At 43.7% G+C, this 23,401-nt stretch overlaps 1 protein-coding gene across 1 annotated transcript in view; it reads left to right on the top strand.

Moving 5' to 3' along the window:
* Positions 1-23,401, top strand: part of LOC108573547 — a 123,542-nt gene that overhangs the window by 27,576 nt on the left and 72,565 nt on the right. Inside the window, exon 7 of the mRNA XM_017936010.1 lies at positions 56-1,256. Coding sequence (XP_017791499.1) covers positions 56-1,256 — 1,201 coding nt within the window. The remainder of the gene's footprint in view (positions 1-55; positions 1,257-23,401) is intronic.

Here is a 23,401-nt window from a genome sequence, read left to right as displayed (position 1 = left end):
TCTCTATTTGTGTTTATCACACTGTATCATATTGTCCGTGTGTGTGTTTCTGCAGGGAAGGCGCAGTCAACCGAGGACGCGTTAAACGAGGAGATTCTCCGTGAAACGGAGGCAGTAACCGAGTTCCTTTACGGCACGAGAAGCCGTGCAGTCGCGAGGAATCTTCTCTCGAGTCGGTTCGAGCGCCGCGAGGAGAGCCAGGAGCAGAGACAAAGGAGCAATCCAAACACCTACGACGTTTACTTCATCTCCTCGAAGCAGCAGCAATCTTCAAAATCAGCCGGCACCTCTATGCAACAGCAGTCGCAACAGCAGCAGCAACAGCAGCAGCAGCAACAGTCCCAGCAACAGCAAACCAGACGGCCGAAGACGTTGCAAAGAGGTGCGACGACCCCTAACGCGAATCCTTCCACGTCGAACCACGACTTCTGCATCAGCCCCGACACGAAGTTACGATGTAACAGCAGCACTTGCGACTTCTGGCCGCACTGCTCGCAAAGAGACACTTTGTACTCTCCTAACCAGGCACCGGTATTCATGAAGCTGTCCCAGAGCTATCCAGCTCATCAGAGACTCCCCGCGGACTCGGCTGCGAGCCACGCGAGCAGAGGAAGCGCCAGCTCGTCTCCGGCGTCATTAGAGCGAATGGACGATCGGGAGTTCCGTGAACGCGAGACCACCCGGAAGAATCGAGCTATTCGCGATCAGAACAACAGTAACGCGAGTAACGCGGTTAAGTACCAGGAGAGGCAGCCGAAGAGCGTGTTGAAGCAGCCTAGTAGATGGTCGCCCCTGGAGGGATCTAATGGAAATGGTTCGAGCGTGGAGAAACGGGAGCATCACAGATTCTATCAGAAACCTGAATTCGCCGGTAGCTTCGAAGGTTGCGAGAACAAGGATAGAAAAGTGTCGCCTGTTCAAGGGAAGAATATCGTGAACAGATCGCCGAGCGGTCAGGTAGTTTCCTCGTCGGCCACGTCCTCCTCGTCTAGCAGCGATATCTGGGTCACTACGTCCGACAGAACGGTGACCAAGAGCCCGAGGAACGCGAAGAGTTCCGGCGCGTCCACTCCCATGGAGGATGCGGTGATTGGTTCCCTGAAGACGCTGATGGAGCCGCCGAAAGATGGAATGCTGTCTAGACCTGGAAGCGCTCCAACCAGAGGGGAGGACACTCTATCCGCGGATGGATCTTTAGATCCTCATCAACGGTCGCTGTCTCTGCCAAAGTCTTTTCTCACGCACAACACCGACGGGTAAGTTTACTCAGTGATATTCTTAAGCACGCCGCCTGTAAACGAAAATATCCAGATATTCTCGCGAGACGTGATCCCTACGCCAGTTTGGAATGCAGGAAACAAACGACAATGTTTTGCCAGGTTTCTCTTCGTTCTTTCCGACTTACTTACCTCAACCGTCCCCCCGTTTAATTGGCTTTACGCTTCACAATCTACCAGAGGTTGCCGCACATTGTACGCGCGTCGAATGCATAAATCTCCCGGCGATTGTTGCACGGAGTTTTAAGAATTTTCCCACTTCACCTGTAATCTCGTTTTCCCTATAAATGCGAAATGTCGCAGGCCGATCGATAAGGTACGACACCGTGCACAGTCCGGATAACGAAACGGGATTCCACGGGAATAATTCCGCTTTGCTTAACCTGTACAGGGATGAACAAATATTTTGTTCCTTTTAATGGGAAGCTACTGGTAGCGTGTGTATATACTCGTAACAGAACTCCCGTAACTCGTGCAACGTTACTACACGTGCAATCCAATTTTCTACAAGTTCAATTACTTTGTTCTCAGTTATATCGGTTGGGGTAGGTACGTTGTGCAACTGATAGTCCATGGATCGTGGCCTAAAGTTACTAATGATGCAATTGCGTCACGTCACGTGCAGTAAATGCCGCGTTTTCTCTCCCTCTCGATAATTCCTCCATCGAGCGTTGTCGATATTTTAATCGAACCTGTCGAAACGAATTACACGCACGTTTTCTAGCGTAAACGTGTGACGAATGAACCGTGTGTGCGTGTGTGTCGAGTATGTAAAAATATCCCTTCTTTTTTCTCTCGTAGCTTGCGACCTATTTCGATCTCCTCCTATCTGGAACACCTAATGTAAAAAGGATACCGAGGTCCTAATGAGCTCCTCTCTTTGTCTTTTTTTTTTTTTTCTTCACAAACACATATCATCCTTGGAGCAAAATTAAAACCGGCGCTATCGAGGTCTTCACGGTGAAACGTTTAATCTCGCAAGAATAGCCGCCGTATCGATACACAACGATCGACGAGAAAATCGATATAATAACGTAGAGGATATTGATGTAACGATGTAAACGATGCAACGATATCAGTGGACCGATATATCTCGTCGAAGGATATCGAGGCCATCGTAGAGCTCGTGCTACGTAATTGCATTCGTAATTTACAACGGCAATCAAGTTAATCCGTTACTTTTTCATTCTATCTCGACGTATACGTATGTATATAGATGTACGTCCCTTTTGGGAAAAATGAAAAATGTCTAGCAGGTTTACGGCACGTCTGTTTAGCGTTAAAAATAGCAACGGGCAGTAAAGTGTCGTTCGTGAACGGGCAAGAGTGGCGTTTCGAACGCTCGTATATACCAATCCTTACGAGCGATTTATAGATCAACAAAGGCGTGACATTTGTCGCGTGCTCTCACCTAAATGCCTGGCCAGTCTTATATTAGTAAAAAGGCGACACCGGGAACTTAAGTGACGTTCTCCGAGAGACGACCGTACGGATCGCGCCAAGTGTAATGCGACGTAATCGTACGTTCGTCGAACCGGTCGTGTGCGCGTGTTAAATCGCCCACGCCGTGGCCCACGCAGAATCCGCGAGTACGTTTCGGCCGACGCGAAAAAGGGACATTATACCGCTGATCACGTGCGATATACCAGTTCGTACCGAACGCGAGAGTAGAAATGACGGAGCTACAGGACGTGCCAAAATAAGTGGACTCAATTTTGGGGATTAATTGAGAATATAAATATAGTGAATATCGTTAGAAAAGGCTAGTTAACTTTGCAAGTCTGTCTGAATGTCATCGATATAGAAATGACGGAGTTACAGGACGTCTCAAAATAAGTGGACATAATTTTAGGGATTAATTGAAAATATGAACGTAGCGAGTGTAATTGGAGTTAACTCTTCAAATCTATTTGAACGAACGTCGTTCGAATGTTATTGACATAGAAATGGCGGAGCTACAGGACGTCTCAAAATAAGTGCACATAATTTTAAGAGTTAAGTGGGAGCATATGTACGGTGAACATAATTGGAGAAGGCTAGTTAACTCTTCAAATTTTAATTCTGTCATTCCATGGTCATCGACGTCATCTTTTTATTACAATGACATGTTATAGGTCGTTGAACTTGTCTTGACACCAGCTATACCGTGGCATTAAATGAAACAGATATAAATGTGTGAAAACATGATGACGATCTTGAGGGAATATTTACAAGCTTCTCTTGGTGATTTTTTCTTACTTTCAATAGCAATGGAAATAATTTGGACGTTCAGCTTAAGTGAAACACCCTGTATAAATGTACGATTGTAACGTTACTCTCGTGTATTTTGCATACTTTCAACGATTTCCTTGTTCACTTGATCGTGAAATTTCAAGGACCACATATTTTGGCTCAGCCTGTAGAACAAGAGGCTGGCGGTCGTTAATTCGGTCGAAATGAGATTCGTGCCAACCGCAAATAGCGATGTTTAATGAAATGTTATAAAATCCAGGCCGGGTACGCTTTGTTTCTCAAAGAGGAATCGCACAGCCGATCGAGCGCGATATCAAAATTGATTAGAGAGCGAGAATCAGAGTGAGGAGGAGAGGGGGAGGAGGGAAAATGAAATAAACGATCGAGCGTGGAGAACGAAAAGCAAATTTTTCGGTCAACTTGATACAGGACCAAGTTTCGCCTCGAAATTAGCGGAAATTCGGTCGAATAATGCGGAGAAATCCGATTGTAGCGAATTTTTCGATCAACCTCTCTCTCTCTCTCTCTGAAACGCGAACTCGTCGTGTTTTCGGAATTTTAAACGGGACATTACGCCAGGCAAGTTTCCTCGCGGCCAAACAGTTAATCCTGTGAGAGGGAAGTTCCGCGAAAGTCTCCATTCTCCGCCGCATACTCGTATTCCCGTTTTATTCTTTTAAGTCGTACAAGTTTCCGGAAGAGATCCACCCATCCCCTTTCTTCAGTATCCGCGTATATCGCGGCGAATGTCGCACGAAGATACTCCCGGAAACCAGTAAAGGATCGTACGATGTTTCTGGGGAAAAAGGATATAAATTCTGATGCAAGAGGAAAGATTATTCGAGAAGTTACGGCTTCGATTTAGGATCGATCTCTTTTTCAAATATCTACCAATTTTTTAAGGACGTTTCGTTAGTAGACGTGTATCTCTACGACGCGTATTTATACCGATTTTCTGGACATTTGCGGCGATTCTGCATGAGAATAGTTTGTCAGAATTGTGTTCTTCGATTGCAGCTCGCCTTTGTGCCTCCTTTTTCGCGACACGCGTGAATGGACTGTTAATTCTTCGCCGATGAATTATTCACGTGTTTCTAAAGCGTGGCCATGAGCTCGACCATTTGCTCTTCCCTCGAATTCCTCCTCTCGAAAGGCGGCACCCACGCGTGGTACAAAGAGAAAGAAAGGAGAGAATTCCGAATAACCGTGGTAAATAACGTCGAAGGATGCCGATCGACTTCGCGACGTTTAATTTAGCATCGGTCCGCGGTATTAATCTCTTCGTATACGTCTCTGAGCTTTATTTTCGTTGCATTTTATGCTTGTACACGCGGGTTATTAATGGCTCTCCGCGGTATAAAACCGATCCGTTCTTTTCAACCGCGGAGAAATATCTCTTTGAACGTTGTTCACGATTCCTTCGAATTATGAGATTACGAAGACCGCTTGTTTTTACGACTGCGAGATCGTTTCGAGTGTAGAGATTTCAATGGAGCCACAGAGAGAGCCGTTGGTCCTTCGTGCACCAGTGTTTCACTTAATTACCGTTGTGAAGTCTGATTTTTCTCGTAAAGCTTTCCCCCCTTTACGTACGTTCTCCCCTAAGCTTCTCCTCGTTTCCGGTTAAAATTCCGAGCACTCGCATAAATTTCACTCCACCACGCTGTTGCAAGTTCACGTACGAATGAAGTCTGAATATTCCAGCTTTTTTCTAATACGATCTTTATTCCACGTTTCGCATATTTTCGCGCACACGCGAGCGAGCTTACGGGGGAAAAGTGTTCGCTGCGACTGTTGCCTGGGAGGGAGAGAATGCGCGGAGAAGTGGGAAATATATGCAACAGATATTGCTCTTGTAAAGTTCGACTTCCGATTTGATACGTGATGTTATGTCAGCTATGTATGCAAATGATATTAATCTCCGAAGGATCGGAATTTACGCGACAGGTGGCCGTTTGGTTCTCAAACCTATCGGAAATTCATAGAAACCAGCAAAGCCTATGAATTCCGATTGGATACAGGGATTGCTATTCATTTGACAAATTCTTGATCGAATCGACAGGGTAATTAGTCATCTCGGTCACGGTCAGGCCGATATTTCATTTTTCCCCAAATTGCTGGACAATTTTTCGCCGTGTAACGAAAACAGATGGAAATGATACTAGAAATCTTAAAGACACAAAAATTTCACTCCAGTTTATTTCAAATATTATCGTGTTATTTTCTTCTATTTATCTAATTTAAAGGAAGAACCATTTAAAAAGACACAGCCATGATAAAAGATAAACGTAAAGCTTTATTACGATTACGATAGGAAACGAAAGGGTTAAGCGTGGGTACTAATAAATCAAACATAATTTTTCTCTCGATTGCGATAATTACACCAAAGTACCTGAAATCGACATAATTCCACGAACAATTCAATATTGTCTCTCGACGTCCGTCCAATGTTTTATAACGCAAGACTGTAAAAGTGCTTATAGTTGAAGACTATTAAAAAAAGGTGAATTCTATCTGGGCAGAATTTTCTTCGAATCGGATCGATTTAATTGCCCCGGCACAGTGGTGGCATTCTTTCGCCATAAAAGCTGCCCGATTTTCCTCGAATTCGGTGGAATTAACGAGCGCGTAATCGGTTACGTGGCCGGCGAGCGCGAACCGGTTTCGCCCGCGAATGAGGTACCGGCTGCAAGTGTCAAGTTTAAATGCACGCCGCATCGATTGCACCGGGCGAATGCACTTTCTCCGTGGAGCGGTGATTTCTTTGCCGTAAGCGCTACCTAGAGGTTCTGTTACGATCGACCTGTGCCGGCTACTTTATTCTGAAACTAACAGATGGCCTCGCATCCCGCTTTCTCACCTGTCGCCGGTGCTACCTGTATTTCCTACGCCCGCGTGCGGTACGAGGTGCTACTGCAAGCGTGGTACAATCTGGAGTACAGTGGTCCTTTTGTGAAAAATTAAATCGAAATTGTGGACTGAGGTTTTTGGGTACGAAGCCTCGTTCTCGAGGAAAATGACTTTGGAGACTCGTAAGGTACACCTGTGGTAGGTGTAACAGAGCTGCGACATTTCGTAATAATTTGAACGTAATGTGAAATTTCTGGGAAAAGAATCTTTAACAAAGTTATAGCGTTTCATAAAGAGTGCACAGTAATTTAATTGAAATGTGGAATTTTTGTGAAACCACAGACTCAGATAGTAGCAATGACAGAAAGTAAAACAAAGGTCCATCAAATCCAGATTTATTTTTGTTAGACAGTTTTTTTTTTTAATTTCGTATGCAAAAATTTTATTCTACACTTTCGATTTATTGTGGAATAATGAGGAGTTACTCTTTTCTCGATTGCACCACGATTAAAAGGACACTCTGTACGTAGAATTTGAAGGCTCGATACAAAAACCGGTCATCTCCATTTCTGGCCATTTTTAGATTAGAACGTCTATCATTCTGATAAAAAACAAACACTCTATCCTTTTGCTGCAACAAACAGTCTACTCGTATTCCAAAATTGAATTTTTATGTTTGGTCAAATTTCGTGTATCTTTTTGAAAAAATCTTCATTTTTGGAGATCACATCTTGCGTCGAAGTCTTCATTTCTTCCTCGTGCCGCTGGTCTATCAGTTTTCCACTGCATGTACAGTTTTCAATAAATTGAAAAGCTGCATGGTATCGATTGCTACGCAAACTACCCCCGTCGAAAGCCATCGGAATGAATACAGATTCATTATATCTTCGTCTCGTTCGATTTTTCCCTTTTTCGCTATATTTTATTCCTACGAAATTCCCGACTGACGCGTGGTTATTTCAAATACAACAATAGATCTTTCTACCTGGAGGCAAGCGAAAATTGCTCCAAATCAGATGAATTTCATTTATACGTTAATTCACGTGTCGTCCATTTATAAACAATTTCTCTGTAAAGGTGTCGTAATTTCACTCTCGAGGATTCGTTTCATAAAATCCACTAAAATAAACACGGACGTAATTATTTTTCAAGGTGTCGCAATAAACTTTCCACGAACAAATGAGAATTATTTCCAGTGAAATAAACACGTTCGGGACAAGTATTCACGTGTCGCCCAATTGTCATAATTTCACTCTCGAGGATTCGTTCCGCAAAATACACTAAAATAAAGACAAGTGTAATTATTTCCCGAGATATCGCAATACGTTCTTCCACGAGCAATCAATAATGATTTCAAGCGAAAGGAACACGTTTGGGTGCCACGTCGATTTTAAGAACACCGCCGTCGAGTTTTCAGTATTACATTCACGGTCAAAGAGCACGTGATCGGGTAACGAGAAAATGTGAAAAGAGTGAAAATCGTGGAAACGTCATGTCACGGGAACGTGACCAGCAGTTACGATCAGTCAGCCACCTTCCTCGTTTGGGTGGATCGGTTCGAGCGATTCCCTCGCGATACCGCGCGTTAATTACGGACTCGGTAATTACTCGAGCTCTGAAAAAAAGAAAGGAGGCAGAGATTTCAAATGGACGTGTTTAAACCGCGAAAATTACGATACCGTAGTATGCGCTAATAATCGGGCTGCTGAGCGAATTTTCAGACGAATCGAAACGCCACGCGGCAGCTTTGGAACATCATCGATGCCCCGCGACCGTCGCTATTTTCTTTGTTGCTACACTGATAAATGGTAATTAGAGTGGCGCATCAGGCGATACCGTGTGATCGATACCAGAGGAAGGCTTTACGTTCGTTACCGGCAATTACACTTCGATCCTCGTTCCACGGGAATACGATTAAGTTGGTGAGTTATTCTTTTGACAGGTTTGAAAACGTTGGAATTATCGGCGATTTAATAAAAATGTTACGAAACGTTATTATCGAGATCCTGACGGCGATACCGGGCTATACGCAAACTCATTAATCGTATGATCAGGCTTTGTTGTGTTATTGGAAACAATCGGAAAAGGATACGTTTCCAGGTAATTGACGAGGGTAATAAGTTATACACTATTAATAATCGATTCTCGTAATTTGTTCAAGCTGTCGAGGTATTAGTGACGTTCTTCTGTGATCAATTTCGAATAGGGATTCTTAATAATTATTGTAACGATATCAGGAATGTCCTTGCTTTGTCATTTTTTGGGTCTTATATACGTTTGTTTCAATTATTTGCGATTTTAGTACCGTGTTGAATAAAAGGAAGTCGATTTATTGTGTCGAGTTTTTATTTAAAATTAGAGCTTAAATATGAATTTATCGGGAGATAAAATTCTTCTTTGTCGCATCTTAACCATTATTCACTCCACGAGTGTGACTCGTCGCTCCAAACCAAAGGGTTGAAATCACAATTTTCTCCCGTTGACCAATCACACTTAAATTTCCCAGGCTAAATCGGATCAACAAAACGAGGTTGGCGTAGAATTCCGTTAGAAGACGTGGTTAAACCGGAAACAAGACTTGTGTCACGTTGCCATTTGCATTGCAGCGAGCACGCGAACGTGTACAGGACGGGGTAGAGAGTTTCGTTCAGAAACGGGAAGAATCGTTCGGTCGGTCGATAACGAGATTAATTTGCAAATTTGATCCGTCTGTAGCTGGCGTAAGGGAGTTTTATCTTTAGTTTAGAACGTTGCACCTGCAACTTACACCCGTTCAGCTTGAATGATACGAGGCAGGCGATGAAATTACACGCTTTCACTGTCGACAATGCAAGAAGGTCGACTAACGTTACGAGAGACGATCGTTCGCTGAATTCGCGTTTCGATCCTGTTTCTAGAACGCCAGAAATCGCTTATTAAAAGCAGGTATCGTTCTTCACGCTCGGCGAAAGAGGCTAACCGTCAATATTAGATTATCACAGAGACACGTGAGAAATTTTTTCGGAATTTTTTGTGTCATTTGGAGAAATACGAAATTGAAGGAACGTTCTCAGTTAATGGAATATCGGCGAAAATCGATCGAGCGAACACTCGAAAACGCAAACTCGTCGACAACGCTTGCAATAACACTCCGTTGAAACACTATAGTCGGCCGCTAAGCGCTTCGAGTGGAGTTTAGACAAATTTGCGAAATCGCACGGTGCTTCTCTGTCGTTAATTATCGAAAGGACGAACGTCGTTTGGACGAGTGATTTTTGTCACCTTCTGACCTGGAATTTTATCTTCCGCGGCGGTCGGAATTAATTGCAGCAACAGAATTTCGTTCGTTAGCTTGGTGCACCCTTGAAAAATCGGAGATTGATCTTGACAAATTATAGTTGGCGATCGAATTATTACGATCACCTCGAAATTACGCGTCGTTCATTTACAGTTCGAACGATTTCAAAATGAAACCTTTTTTATTACAGTTTTTACGAATAACCATAAAAATGTATCACTCGTTAAACCACATTCAGAGAAACTAACAAAATATACGTCGAAATACATTTTGCAGTAAATAATATAACGAAAAATATGTCACTGGTTAAAACACAGGTAAACAGAAACAATGTAAAGTTACACCGATGAAATGTGACAATTTTATATGAAAGCACAGTCAAATTGTCTATTTGCGTGTCAACAGCGATAAAAAAGAGATATTTTACAATTATCGAAATCGCAGTACCACCAAAAACATAAAATACCCACGTAATTTTTCACAAATACGTAACCACGTAACCACAAATCTTCCAACGAAATGGTAACATAAAAAAAAAAAGACTCACAAGTACTGTTCTTTCAGCAACGATAAAGTTCAGAGTAAACAGAATAATAGCAAAATGACAGATCCAGCGCACGAAAGAGACGTGCTCTTTCGCTGCGAGTGGTAGCGAGTCAATCGAACTGGAGATTACTCGAAAAACACGAGGCTTTTCCGCCGCGTTGCATATTTCACGGTTCCGCCAAAACTCCCACAGAAATAATTCACGATTCGTTAAATTTCCCCTCCCCAGCAGCCTGTATGCAAATTTGAAATTGTTGTCGACATCAGAAACCGTACGCGTCTTCCCTTCGCGCCGGAACTGACCGGTGCCATTTATGATAAACGGGAATTTTATTACGGAGAAACGATAATATCGCTCGACGTGTATTGTACAAAGAAACGCGTCCTGTTAGTTCGTCAGATCCCCAAACCCCCTCTTTCGAAGCGTTTCCGCTTCCTCGATAACTTTCAGTCGAATTTCAAGTTAATTAGCTTTTTCTCCGAGAGCTGTTGACTTCCAACCTTTGACGCAGACCGTGCGTGAAAGTGTTTCCGTTGGAATTATTCCGACGCTGAATTCGTCGCGCTCTTTACCCCTTTGGAGTATAAATAATCGCGAATATTCGCCGTTAATTATTTTCCCATCGCGATTTAAACTTCGTATAAGCAACGAATTAACTCTTGTGCAGGTAAACAGGGCAACTTCCTTTAACAATTTTGTACGTTGCTGTGAGAGTATCGTGCAATCACTGCATCTCCATTTTTTCGACATTTTCGCGTCGATATCATTTTTCCAGGATAAAATTTTATGCGAACAATTTTCGATTTAACACTAGGTTTACGGACATTTCCTATGTACCTATCTCTACGCGTGAACGAAACCGCATATTTTCTTTAAAAAGCAACTTATTTTATTTAAAAACAGCATATACACTATTAACATATAAGTGAATGATAATACGAACAATATATTTATATAAAATTTGTAAGTGGTAGGAGAGAAATGTAAACGGGTTCTGCAATTTTCCTAGCGAAGTTCGAAATGCGTCAAAATGGCGCGTCCCGTAAACCTAGCGTTAAAGCTTCGAAGAGCCGTGAAAATTTTGATCGCCCATCCAAGAATGAAATTGTTAAACACACGTTCCGCTGAATTTTTATCAGAGGAAAAAAAAAACAGAAATTTCTAAAATTCCTTGGAGGACACAAAATGTCCGAGGTTTTGCTTGATACGCGATCCCGCTTATCGAATTACGCGGCAACGAGCGGCAGGAAAAAGTCGAACTGGAAACGGAGCTACAATTGGACGTAATTAGTGACCCCGCGGGAGATCTTCACCTCAGAAACGACAGACACCCGGCTGACTAACTTTTCAACTGTGCGGAGAGCGTTGCTCCGTTCTGTTCTGTTAATTATTCATTTCTGTGCGACCGTTGTCTCCGTGAAACTTTGCAGGAGCGTCGCCGCAACTTCGCTAGAATTACCCGTTCCCGTGTGTTCTCGCCGTACGAACTTTCATTTCTGCTTAGGGAAAATATCACCGCGTAAGTAAGAGTACTTACGTGCATCGGCGAAAAGCGAGAGGACAGTCGTTTGCAGAGAAAAAAGGGAAAAAAACAATTCCCCCGCGATGAATATTTCCACGTAATTTCACTTTATCCGATTGATCATTTTCCCCCTCCCCAGTCGCGATTGCAATTCAATTTGCGCGACCTTATTCGAGAATATCCACTGTTTGCCAGATGTCAAACGTCCAACCGTTCGCAGATGTAACTTGACGAATGAAATACTCGGAAAGAGAGTTTAGCGCGTCTCGCGACGCGAAAATTCCGCGGATTGTGTCGGATTTTTTTTGAAATTTCCACGTGTCACTGGCTGTCTACGAGACGCAGCGTGTACCTAATTCTTAGCCGCGAATAAAGTCGACTCGGGAATGAAATTTACGTTCTCTGGTCGAAAACGCGGGGAGAACCGTTGTTACGCGCAAGTGTACAACGATAAGGGTCGGGTGTAAAGCCGTGGATATGTTGAAGCTTGCACACCTCGGTGACGCTTTTTATTCCACGTCCAACGGACCATTTTTCACCTTGCTTATGGCTCTCTAAAGTTTCCAGGTTCTAGATAAAACGTTGATGCCAGGAGCGTGTGTTACATCGACGATTACATTTTCTGGTATCGTAAACGAGGTTTCGTGAATTAGGTTTTGGTTAGAAATGTGATTCGTATTCTAGTCTACAAAGAGAATTCTCGCCTTTTATACCTCGCACACAGTCAGTTTTGGTCACAGATTTGTGAATACATGAACACACTCTTGCCACGTGCCAATTTTCGGTCAGTTCGTCGAACTTATCTTTGGAAGAACTGTCAGTCGGTCCAAACACTCTTCACTCCCACCTCACGCGGTCCAATTATCACACGGCCCAAACACTCTTCACTCGCACCTCACTCGATCCGACTATCGTTCGACGCAAACACTCTCGTCTCACGTTCTACAGTAGTAAAGAGTGTTTATCTACGATTCGTCGATGGAATCTAAGCTTTAACGCTAATTATCCGTGAAGGTATGTTTCAGGAATGCGAAGTGTACGAGATTCGTTCTTATTTTTCCTGCGTTCTTACGTTTCAGGAAGAGCGATTAATTCCGTTTAATCGTGGCCGTCTATGGATCCCATAAATACGTCGTATAACACTCCTACGTTTAAGTGTGTCACATAATGAGCTGGATTAATAACGGGAATTCCTCGGGACGTCGGTTAGAACTCGTAAAATATGCGCGGCTGCAATTACGCATCTCGTTGAACCCGTTACGGCAAGAAAATAATTCACTTCCAGGCCCCTGAAACTGTTCAGTGACCGTTTTCACGTTGCTCCGCGATATTATTCACGTGTAATACCGGTTTATCGGCGCATTGTGCTCGCGTGTAAGGGACTGATATAAATACGATTGAAGCGGGAGGTTCGTTGATCTTGGTGTAACGCAATTTCTTCGATGCAATCGGCTTGCGTCAGAGATCAGGGAAAAGGAAAGTTTCACGTTTGAGTCATCGAGGTCATCCGAAGGTCATTCGAAGCTGCGGAAACTGTATCGTTCCATTTTTCATTCATGAACGATCCAAATCGCGTTCTTCCACGGTGACGATCAAAAATTCGTAACGATGATCGTATATGAGATAAAAACGTTCGTTAGTCCTTTCTTGGATAATGGACATTTCTACGAATTTATATTCGGAGTTATGCAACTTGGAAATACGCATCATTTACCGTTGCATTCCGCGTTACATCACGAACGGGCATCGTTAAACGTGAATTTACAGCGGCGCCAACAGGTACGGTGAAAAAAACTGCATACTCTGCAGCAGAAGCAGCAGGAGGAACGATGGTTCATCATTTTCGTGGGGAAATTAATTGCTCGTGGCGATGATACCCGATGGATGAGGGGTGGATCGATATCAAAGTCAAAGCGTTGTCACGCAACGTTTGTCCCAAAACCATTATATCCGTGTAGAGACTTGTGAGACAGTGCGAGTGTGTCACCGGTGTACATGTGACACGCGGTTTGTTTGTACGCGTGCGATGTAGTCCGCGATGGATGTTGGTCTGATTGTGAGCATAAATTACGAGGTACTAGGCGAATAGAGCACACTCGGCCGTGATATTCGGATCACTCGTGTGGAACACGACGTCGAAGACGAGAAAGGGACCATTCTAACTCTCTCTAGCTCTCTGGATCTCTGCTTCTCGTTCCCTCTGTTTGACTCTTTGGATCTCTGCTTCTCGTTCTCTCTGTGTTTCTCTTTGGATCTCTACTTCTCACTCCCTCTCTCTCCATTTCTCTCTCTAATTCTCTGTCTCTCTACTTCTCATTCTCTCTTTGGATCTCTACTTCTCATGCTCCTTCTCTCTCGCTCTCTCTGTCTCTCTACTCTACTGACTCTTGCCAATTTCTCTCTCAACTTCCTTCTCTCTCTTTATCTCTTTTTGGCTCTCTACATCTCATTCTCTCCTTCTCTCTCTCTCTCTCTGGCTGTCTACTTCTCGCTCCCTCTGTCTCTGTCTTTCTCTCCCCCCGACTCTCTACTTTTCCTTCTCTCTCTCCCTTCGCCTCGTCGTCTTCCGCGCACGGAAATTTCGCCGAGTTCACCAGCGTAGGTACCGCGCGAGCACGCGTAACGTTTGACAAGTTTCAAACGGATGCGCCCCGGCGGCGCGTAAAATTTATACCCGCGTAAAAGTAAATTGCACGCACGATAATTAGAATTGTACGGTTACTACGGAATTGGACTTTCGCAACGTACCGAAACTGCAGCCTCCAGTAATTAAACTTTACTCGACAGATAAACGCGCCTGGATTTATTTAACCGTGGTTGCACAACGCGCACTCGTGTTACGTAAGAAATCACGAGAGGTAGGAGGAGATCCGAGTGCCGAAAAAGGAGCAAAACCCGTGTGGCGTTTAACGTCCTCGTCCTCGTCGTCTTTTTCTTCGTCGCCTCGTAAATGGACCCACTCGCTCGCTCACGCTCCTCGTTGCTTCGTATAAATCAACCAGCCTGGTAAAATAGATGGAACAGAAACGTTTTGCGGATCAGCCCAGTTCGAGAAGAGAGGACAAAAGGGAGCTGCCGGGTGGATGGTTTGGGGAATTCAGCGACTCGCTCGAACGCCTCCGCGTCACACGAATGGGCATCGGAAAGTTTAAGGGTGATCTCTTTGGGAGTCAATCGCGGGGAAACATCTATTGGCGAGGATAGGGAAATCGTGAAGTGCTCGACACTCGATTGTTCTCTGTTCGAGATAGAACGTCGGTTCGTCTACCTCTCGATTTACCCTTTTTTAACCCTTTAACCGATGGAATTAACGTAATTAACATTTCTTCGTAAGTAGTATGATTCACAGAGGAAGGAACAGGAAGATACAATCTTGGACTGATCCTTTGAAAAAAGCTATGTTAACGAAACTAAGAATAATCATGATTAACTGTCTAATTAATATTTTTCCATAAACAGCGGAATACAATTCTTTCCTTGTCACACCTCAACTACAGGAAAAAGAATGTGGTGTCGTATCGGTCCACGGATACGGGACTTGGATCACGACGAATAGAATGTGGTATATTGAGAACTAACGAGAATCCGGAGTACAAGTTTATTTAATTTGCTGGTAAACTAAAAGTCTCGGCTTGTGATTCTAGAACAGACTCGGCTGATCGTCTTTTGGTATGTATGGTTTGGTGTTCGGAGGAAGACTGACTCACAAATTTGAGGAGTACAGGAAAATGAGAGTTGGTGAAGGCGGAGTTAAAATCTGGTGGTAGAATATCGAAACGATGGAAATTCGGTGATTGGTCTTAGGATATTTGCAAGAGGATAGGGAAAGGGTAAAAGTTCGAGGCGGCTAGCGTTTTGGAAAATCCCAGTAGGAGAGGAAATCGGACATCAGAGAGGGAAAAGACTAGTTTGTTAATTAGAAAATTGGTACAATAAGTACGGAACAAAGAAGTTGAAAATATTAAAAAAGAAAAATAAGTAAAATTTATCAGTCAATTTTTCATAACAGACACAACTTTAAGACACGAGTTTATCCAATACGTCAACAATATTTCTCCATGAATCATCAAGCAAGGGGTTAAAAATATTAAAAAATTTATCAGTCAATTTCGTAGGAATAGTAGTTTCATTAATCGCCAATACAGGTTCAAGGTTGGCGAATGCTGAATACAATACTCGATACACCATTACACTGGTGATAATACCTATTCCTACTGATCTTGCACTCAATTAAGATTATTTCCGCACGTATGTTTATACCTCTTTTCGCTATCACGCTCGAACGAGTCAGGAACCGCGTTAATTGTTATTGCCGTGGCTGAAGCTAGTAGATAGACGACGATAAACACAAGTACAAAAAGTATATACGTTTACCTAGAAGTGGGAAGTCCGTCTTATAAGAACCGGACCTGCGTGCCAGGCACTGTTTGTTGACACACACTCTCTCTCTCTCATCCTCGTCCTACAATTTTTCATAACAATCAGTGCCAAGTCTGAATACAAGTCACGAGTGTGTCTAATAATTCAACGATATTTTTCCATAAATTATCAAGGAAGGGCTGTCGTATACCTCTCTCCTATCTTTCATTAGTTTTTAGTCATCCTGCCTCCTTTCCTTAACTGTAAACAAATCCGCATCATCCTAACGTTAGTCACCCCGAAACCTAGACCTCCACATCATCCTTTACTTTTACTCATCGCTGAACCTAGACCTCACCTCCTCTCCCTACACTGACCTCTGAGACCAACCCCTACTCTCGTACTTACCGAACCTATATCTAGAAACCTTTTCCGTCGAAACGGCAGATTTCTGTCTAGTGGTCTTCACGCACCGAACGTCACCGAACTGTCGAATAAAGTCGAATAGTACTACGCGCAGAACAGCTCCCTTATTTCGCCCCAGTTTCCGTCAGGCTCTCCTACCGCGTACCTATTGAATATAATAAACCAACGCAAGGAATCGCGAGCCGCGGAATACAACAGGGCTTAGAAACGTTATAAAAGAAAAATAAGTAAACCTTGTCAGTCAATTTAATAAGAATCAATGCAAATCCGAATAAAAACGGGACACAACTTTAAAATTCGAGTTTATCCAATAAACCAACGGAAGTGGTTAAAATCAGAAAAAGGAAAAGTAACTAAAATTTATGCTAATATCAAATACAAAATCGACACAACTTGAACACACCAGTTTATCAAATAAATCAACAACATTTTTCCGTAACCATGATTAACAGCGGAAGGAACAGGAAACGCTCGAGTCTCGAATCGATATCCGAAAAATCGTTCGAGTAATTGATTAAGAGCGTGAATAACGAGTGGGTCCCGTGGGGAAGTGTGTACATCGAGCCGGCGTAAATGTCGTTAGCATGATATATACCAGTCGAAACAGGGATCAGCTTGAAGTAGTCTTGAATGCAAATTGCAAGTCGCTGTGCAGCGCATTCGGTAGCGCCTACACACTCGCATACCTGCCCCAGACGTCTGATATTAACGACCGAATGTAATGATCGTTACGCGGCTTTGTTCTACCGGTTCGAACGTTAAAGATCTGGCCAGAGCTTGTATGTATTACGATACGCAGAAACTATGCGCTGATCTAATCTCGACGGAGGCAAGAGAAGGTTTTAAACGCCGGGGTTCCTTGATTGAAACCTCCGTGATTAATCATCGATCGATATAATTCGACGAATTCTTTCTTTCTTTTTCTTTTCTATCGAACACGTTGCGATATAACTATGCGCATACCGATACACAGAGCTTGTTTCTACGGTAGGTAGGGGAGTAATGGTTGCAAAACAAAAGCATGTTCTACCTCTCTATTTGAACGATTTTATTCCGACGAGGAGGAAGGCTGGTTAATAAATAGGCGAATTGGAACGCTCCTCTATGCCAGGAGGAATTGTTTGAACGATTCGAGGTATTGTACGTGATAAGAAACGACTGGGTAATAGTATAGCCGGCTATTACGAATCGTGATTCATATAAGTACGCGTCGGATTCTATTGGAACGTGATCAATCGACGAGAGTCGCGATAAAAATTAGTTGGGTTGGTCTGCTAGCGGAGAGCACGCACGGAATTGTTATCGACACTGTGATTCCTTCGTTCCCTCGTTTCGTTTCCCTTGTATCTGCTATCGAAAGGTTTACTGCGGTCATCTGTTACCGTGGTCCTTCAAGTTTCCAGTGGAGATTCGAGAAGTAGAGATATGTTCTCGTTTAAACGGTGAGACGTAAGGATCTGATTCGTAATTCAGGTTTATTCAATTAAATATTATTTAAATATGAATATGATTGATATAAATATTTAAATATTGTTAAATGAAATATTCTCGAGAATGGAAGTTGAATTAAACGTATTCCTCGTGTAACGAAGTCTCGAGGTTATCGGATAAGACACTAATAGACACTGCAAGTCTGAGACTCCAACGTTCTCCTAGTTAAAAAGGAAAGAAAGTAGCATCGAGTTTCTCGACTTTATCATCGATACCGTACTCACCCTACAAGCTGCAGCGAACTTTGAATATTCTTCGCGAGATCATCTCGATGGCGGAATTAAGGACGTAACGGGAGGAGGATGGTCTTCGAAAACTGGCTCGATTCGCGAGCGACAAAGAAAGCTCGACGTAGCGTGGAGGAGAAATAAAAAAGGGAAGAAACGGTGGGAGGGAAATGAAGAAAAAACGAAAAAAACTGAGAGAGCCATCCCTGGAAACCGTTGGTCTCGTAAAAACTGGGAAGATAAAATGAGGTCACCGGGAAAGCAGATAAAACCGGCATCGCGTTCCCGGTCTCCTTTTCTTTCTTTTTCTGTTCTTTTTTTTACCAGTGGAAAATGATGGGAAAAAAAACGTCGAGCTAGGACGACACGGTATTTCTTCGCGTTCTCGCGGTTTCGACTTCGTCGTTCTCGTATTTCCCATGTTTTCACGAACGAGATATAATAGATCTTCGATTTTAATTGAGCTATTTAACGCGTGAAAATGATAAAAGTAACACAGGAGTAACTTGACGTTTGATAAAACGTCGAATGTTGCGAGAGAGCATCGTTATAGAATGTCGATACGATCCTGCTCGCTTGTAACCCCGTATTGGCAGGCATGAACACGCGAGATCCGATACACACAGGGCTTGGAGAACGTTGGACGCGAAACATTGGACCTAAAACGCGTAGAAGTCGATATCGACAACCCCGGACGTAAAAAAGGACAAGTACAAGCGACCCGGAACTTGGGAGGTTCGATACATTCTCTGGGAACACGTGAGACGTGATATAGATCATTCTGGGTATGTAGGTGTTGATGGTGCGAGGAAAGGAAATCGGAAGATATTCCGAATTTTGAAATATTCAAAGTTTATTGGGGTACCGTGGATTACAGATGATATATGAAATTCAGAGGTTCGGGTGTAGCCAAGGGCTGACAATGTTTCCAATATCCACGAGGCGAGAGGACCTCGATAAAGTTCCATGGTCCTTGTAACGCTAGGATTTGTAAGATCTTGAGATGGTAAGAGGTTTCAGATCTTGAAGATCCCAAGATTCCTTAGGACTTAGGGTCGTTAAGGTCCCAAGGTTCCCTGGATTGTAAGATCACCAATATTCCAAAGTCACCGGACTCACGCTGACCCTTAGACCTTGAGGATTTTGGGACCTCGGGATCCTGAGACCTCAGAGACCCTGGGACCATGAGGATCCTGAGATCTCAGGGATTCTGGAAGCTTAGATATCCTGAGATTTCGGGGACTCTGAGACCTCAAGGACTTTGGGACCTCGGGGACCCTGAGGCCTCAAGAATTCTGAGACCATGGGGATCCTGGGAGTTTAGATATCCTAGGACCTCAGGAATCCTGGGACCCAGAATTATATTAACCCCAACATCATACAAATTCTAGTAACTTGCTAACCCTGGCGTCTCAATGCTCCAGAACTTTGACATTCCCCAGAGCTGCAGTGCATCAAAGAGATCAAGACTTGAAATCCATAATATCACAAGAATTATCTAACCCCGTTAGACTACTAAAAACTTATACTCTTCCAGACTCTCAATCCCACTGAAATCCGCGAACTTTCTTGAGACCATAGGCTCTCCAGATTCATGACTCTTCCGTATTGACTCCTTCAAGCCTGAGGCTACTTTTATCGGATTCTCTATATCCGGGGATATTGGTATCAGACTTCTATATGTCAGTACTCTTCTCTATCGTGTCTCACGTGTCTTAAAGCCGACGTTATCGAACCTCCTGACTCACATATCGCAAATACTATATTCCAAGACTTTGGAAAACGTCTGAATTTCATTTTAAACCTGACAAAACTACGCAACTATTTAAATCCGACATAAAATCCCATATCTCCACTCGTCCAGTAACAACTCCTTTTATTCCCCATTTTTTTTAAAGCCGTATCAGGCAGATTCGTCCGTTACTAGTCCTCATCAAAGGATTCAGTATCGACCAGGAGTGTACTATATATATATTTTAACAAGAAACAGAATCGCGCGCATCGGTTTCGAACGTGCACCGTGTTTCTATGCAAGGAACAAGTGGCCACAGCGGTTAGCGAACCGGCTCGACGATATACCAAGTGGTTGCCACGGCGCATCTCGACGCGCCGGTGTATTCGCGCGGCGCTGCGATCGTGACGCCAGTACATCGCGCGCCGTCGACTCGTGTACACGTTCTGGACGTGTTACGTTCTCTTATCGCTTCTATCAACGTGTTCCTCGTTCCTTGCTCTGCGCATCTCTCCGCGCGCATTTTGTTTACCGGCCACCCTAAAGAAATCCTCGATGCGGTATGTCACACTTTTTCTTCACTCCTGAATAACATCAACGACGTACCACCATCGAACACAAACAAACAAACACACACCGGTGTCTCGCAGGTCAACGAGACTAAAATTAATTTGAAAAAAATACAACACAGTTTGGTGATCGGATCAGCACGACGACGACATTCCCTCTCTTCAGTGAGTAGAGAATCGACCTGTTTTCATTTGTTTTTCGTCCCTAACCTCGTTCGGTCGAACACGAAAACATCGTTTGGAAAAGTTTCAGTACTATTTTTCGCCACACGTGTCGCTATACATATCGATTCATCGTGGTACGTATACTTTTCGCGCAATTTCTCGTCGTTATCCTCTCTCCTACTCTACGTGTCAGATATATTTTTCTCCATTTCACCCGTGTCTCTCCCGAACACTTCCATTTGCATACGCCTGTTATTGCATAATTAACGAACCAATCGATACCCACTAGGTCGTCGGTATATAAATACGCCTCGTTTCGTCTCTAGATTATATACGTATGAAATATATTCCGCGAATCGTGTCGTGCCAACAATTTCGTCACGAGGTAATTTTATTTCACCGAGCGCGAATCAACGAACGAACCAAAGCCAGGAGTAGGATCAAGCCATCCGTGTTTGCTCTCGGGGTTCGTTTGCATCGTCAACTCGACGAAGGATCTGCCTCTTGGCTAACGAAGGGAATACGGAAGGAGAGCAAACACCGGATAGCGGCTCGATCACCAGAGACCGGTTCGAAAAGCTTTTTTTCTCGATCGCTAGTTCCGTTACCGGCCGCGTAGCTTTTTTGGCGCCAGGATCGATCGTCCTTGAACGATCGAAAAATACGGTTTGTTCGTTCGAGTGGAGTAGGTCGAAGTCGCGTTTCTCGTCGACCTGCACTCGCAGGATTCCTGCAAACCTGTTCACCTTCGTTCTCGCCTCTGAACCGCGTGTGTAGCTTATCCGTAGGCTCGTCTTTCGTTCCTTCCGCTTAGACTGAATCTTCCAGATTCGCTCAACGCGTGATTCACACATCGCCTCGAGAAAAAAAGAATCAGGAAGTGTTTACACGACCGTCTTTTCAACGATACTCTCCGGTGAATCACTCGTCGGCTGGAATTAATCACTTTTACAATTGTATTATCGAGAAACGAGATTGCGTACGTCTGAGAAATTCGCGAAAATTCCTTCGCGGTATTAATTGTTATCGTTACAATTATCGCGTAGATCTCGAGTTGCAGTTATCGAGTCAGCGCGGGATTTCGAGTCTCTCGATTAAACAGCGAACTGGTTTAACAGGATTCTCGAAGGCGCGCTTGGAGAATATCGAAGAACAACCGAAACGTTGCTACGCGGTTGGACAATTGTCCGAATCGAACGGAAGCTTCGACAATTTTCGATCGTCGAGCGTCTAATTCGCGATCGATCCTGCGGTCCCGTTGGCTTTCCTTGGTTTAACGCCGGCCAACGGTTCCCCGTGTTGGCTGGCCCTGTGAAACCGGTGAACACGGGGAATCCCTCTGGTTCCAGCAATTACATTAGCTCCTGGCAGAACGGCCAGGAAACGGTCAAAGCAACCGGGAAACATTGCACGCTTTCACGTGTATTAAAACGACGAGAAACACCTCCGACGAGCTTCTTCTTACAGAGTACGTTAAAAATGTAGACACTGGTGTCACGTTGTATTTCTAGATACTGTTCTCTCGTCGTATCTATGTAGGTAGCTGTGTGACGTAATAGAGGAATTCCTCGGAATATTTCCGTGGAAGTTCTTTAAGTTTTTAAAATTAGACGTAGATGATTTGTATGTTAATGTTGGGAGAACTGGTCGGGTTAAGATGTGCCATTAGCAGCTTTCCAAAAAGGAAGTGAATTTTCGACGGTGACAAGAATCGTCGTTCGTGACTTTCTGACTTTGTTTATTACTTCAGATATTGCGATGTATAGAAATTTACAAGTTCGCGAGATTATAAAAGACGCTGTTTAATTTTATTTGCATCGTAAAAATTCACCTTTGGAAGCTTGCTGGTGGAAAATTCGCGAGATCGTAAAATACACTATTTTCTGCATATTTAATTGTAAAAATTCACCTTTGGAAGCTTGCTGGTGGAAAATTCGCGAGATCGTAATATACACTATTTCCTGCATATTTAATTCCATTTTGTAAGCTCGCTAATTGGTTAATTTAACCTAGCCAATCGTTCCAGCGCAAAAATTCTCGAGACTACGAAGAACGTTATTTTCCGCATATGTAAAAATTCCGAAAACTTCGCGAGACCATGACAGAAGCAGGTACATATTACGAGACACACTAAGCCTACACCAAGAAGCCGTGCCTCGAAGAACCACCAGCGTACATGAAACCGGTCACGTATACAGAAATTCCTCGGTAGAACCTTAGCGAGGAAGTGTCGTCACCAGATACGATCATCTCCACTAATTTTCCCCTCGAAAAACCCATTGGCCAATTAGTTTCACCTGCCGCAACTCCCCCCAAAAACAGCCCAGAGAACCTTTGTTCCCCCGAGAAGGTCCCTCCGTTGGCCAAAATCCGCGATAAACAAGCGAACGCCTGCGATTCCGCGGAACGCGATAAAAATGTAGAACAGTGACACCGAGCTTCCCCCGTGATTGATAACGTCCCCTCCGATCAATAATACCGGTCGTGGGGCCAGATAAAAAATAGGAGAGAAAAAACGAACCAGCCACTTCTATACGAGCTCAGTCTCTCGCAGAACTGGCGAAAAAAAGAGCGAATACATTTGTCGGTTGTGTCGATGAGCGTGGAAAATGTGCGTTCACGGTTCTGACTTTTGGACGACAGAAAACGAATCTTCCTCGGGATGTTCCTCGTGCTACGCTACGTCCGCCTAAGTGTTTCGAACGTGTGAATCCTCGTGTTTGAGAA

Source organism: Habropoda laboriosa, unplaced genomic scaffold (genome assembly GCF_001263275.1).
Source record: "Habropoda laboriosa isolate 0110345459 unplaced genomic scaffold, ASM126327v1 scaffold148, whole genome shotgun sequence".
Classification (NCBI taxonomy): domain Eukaryota; kingdom Metazoa; phylum Arthropoda; class Insecta; order Hymenoptera; family Apidae; genus Habropoda; species Habropoda laboriosa.
The sequence above is the reverse complement of the archived record's forward strand: the minus strand, read 5'-3'. Positions and strand labels throughout refer to the sequence as shown.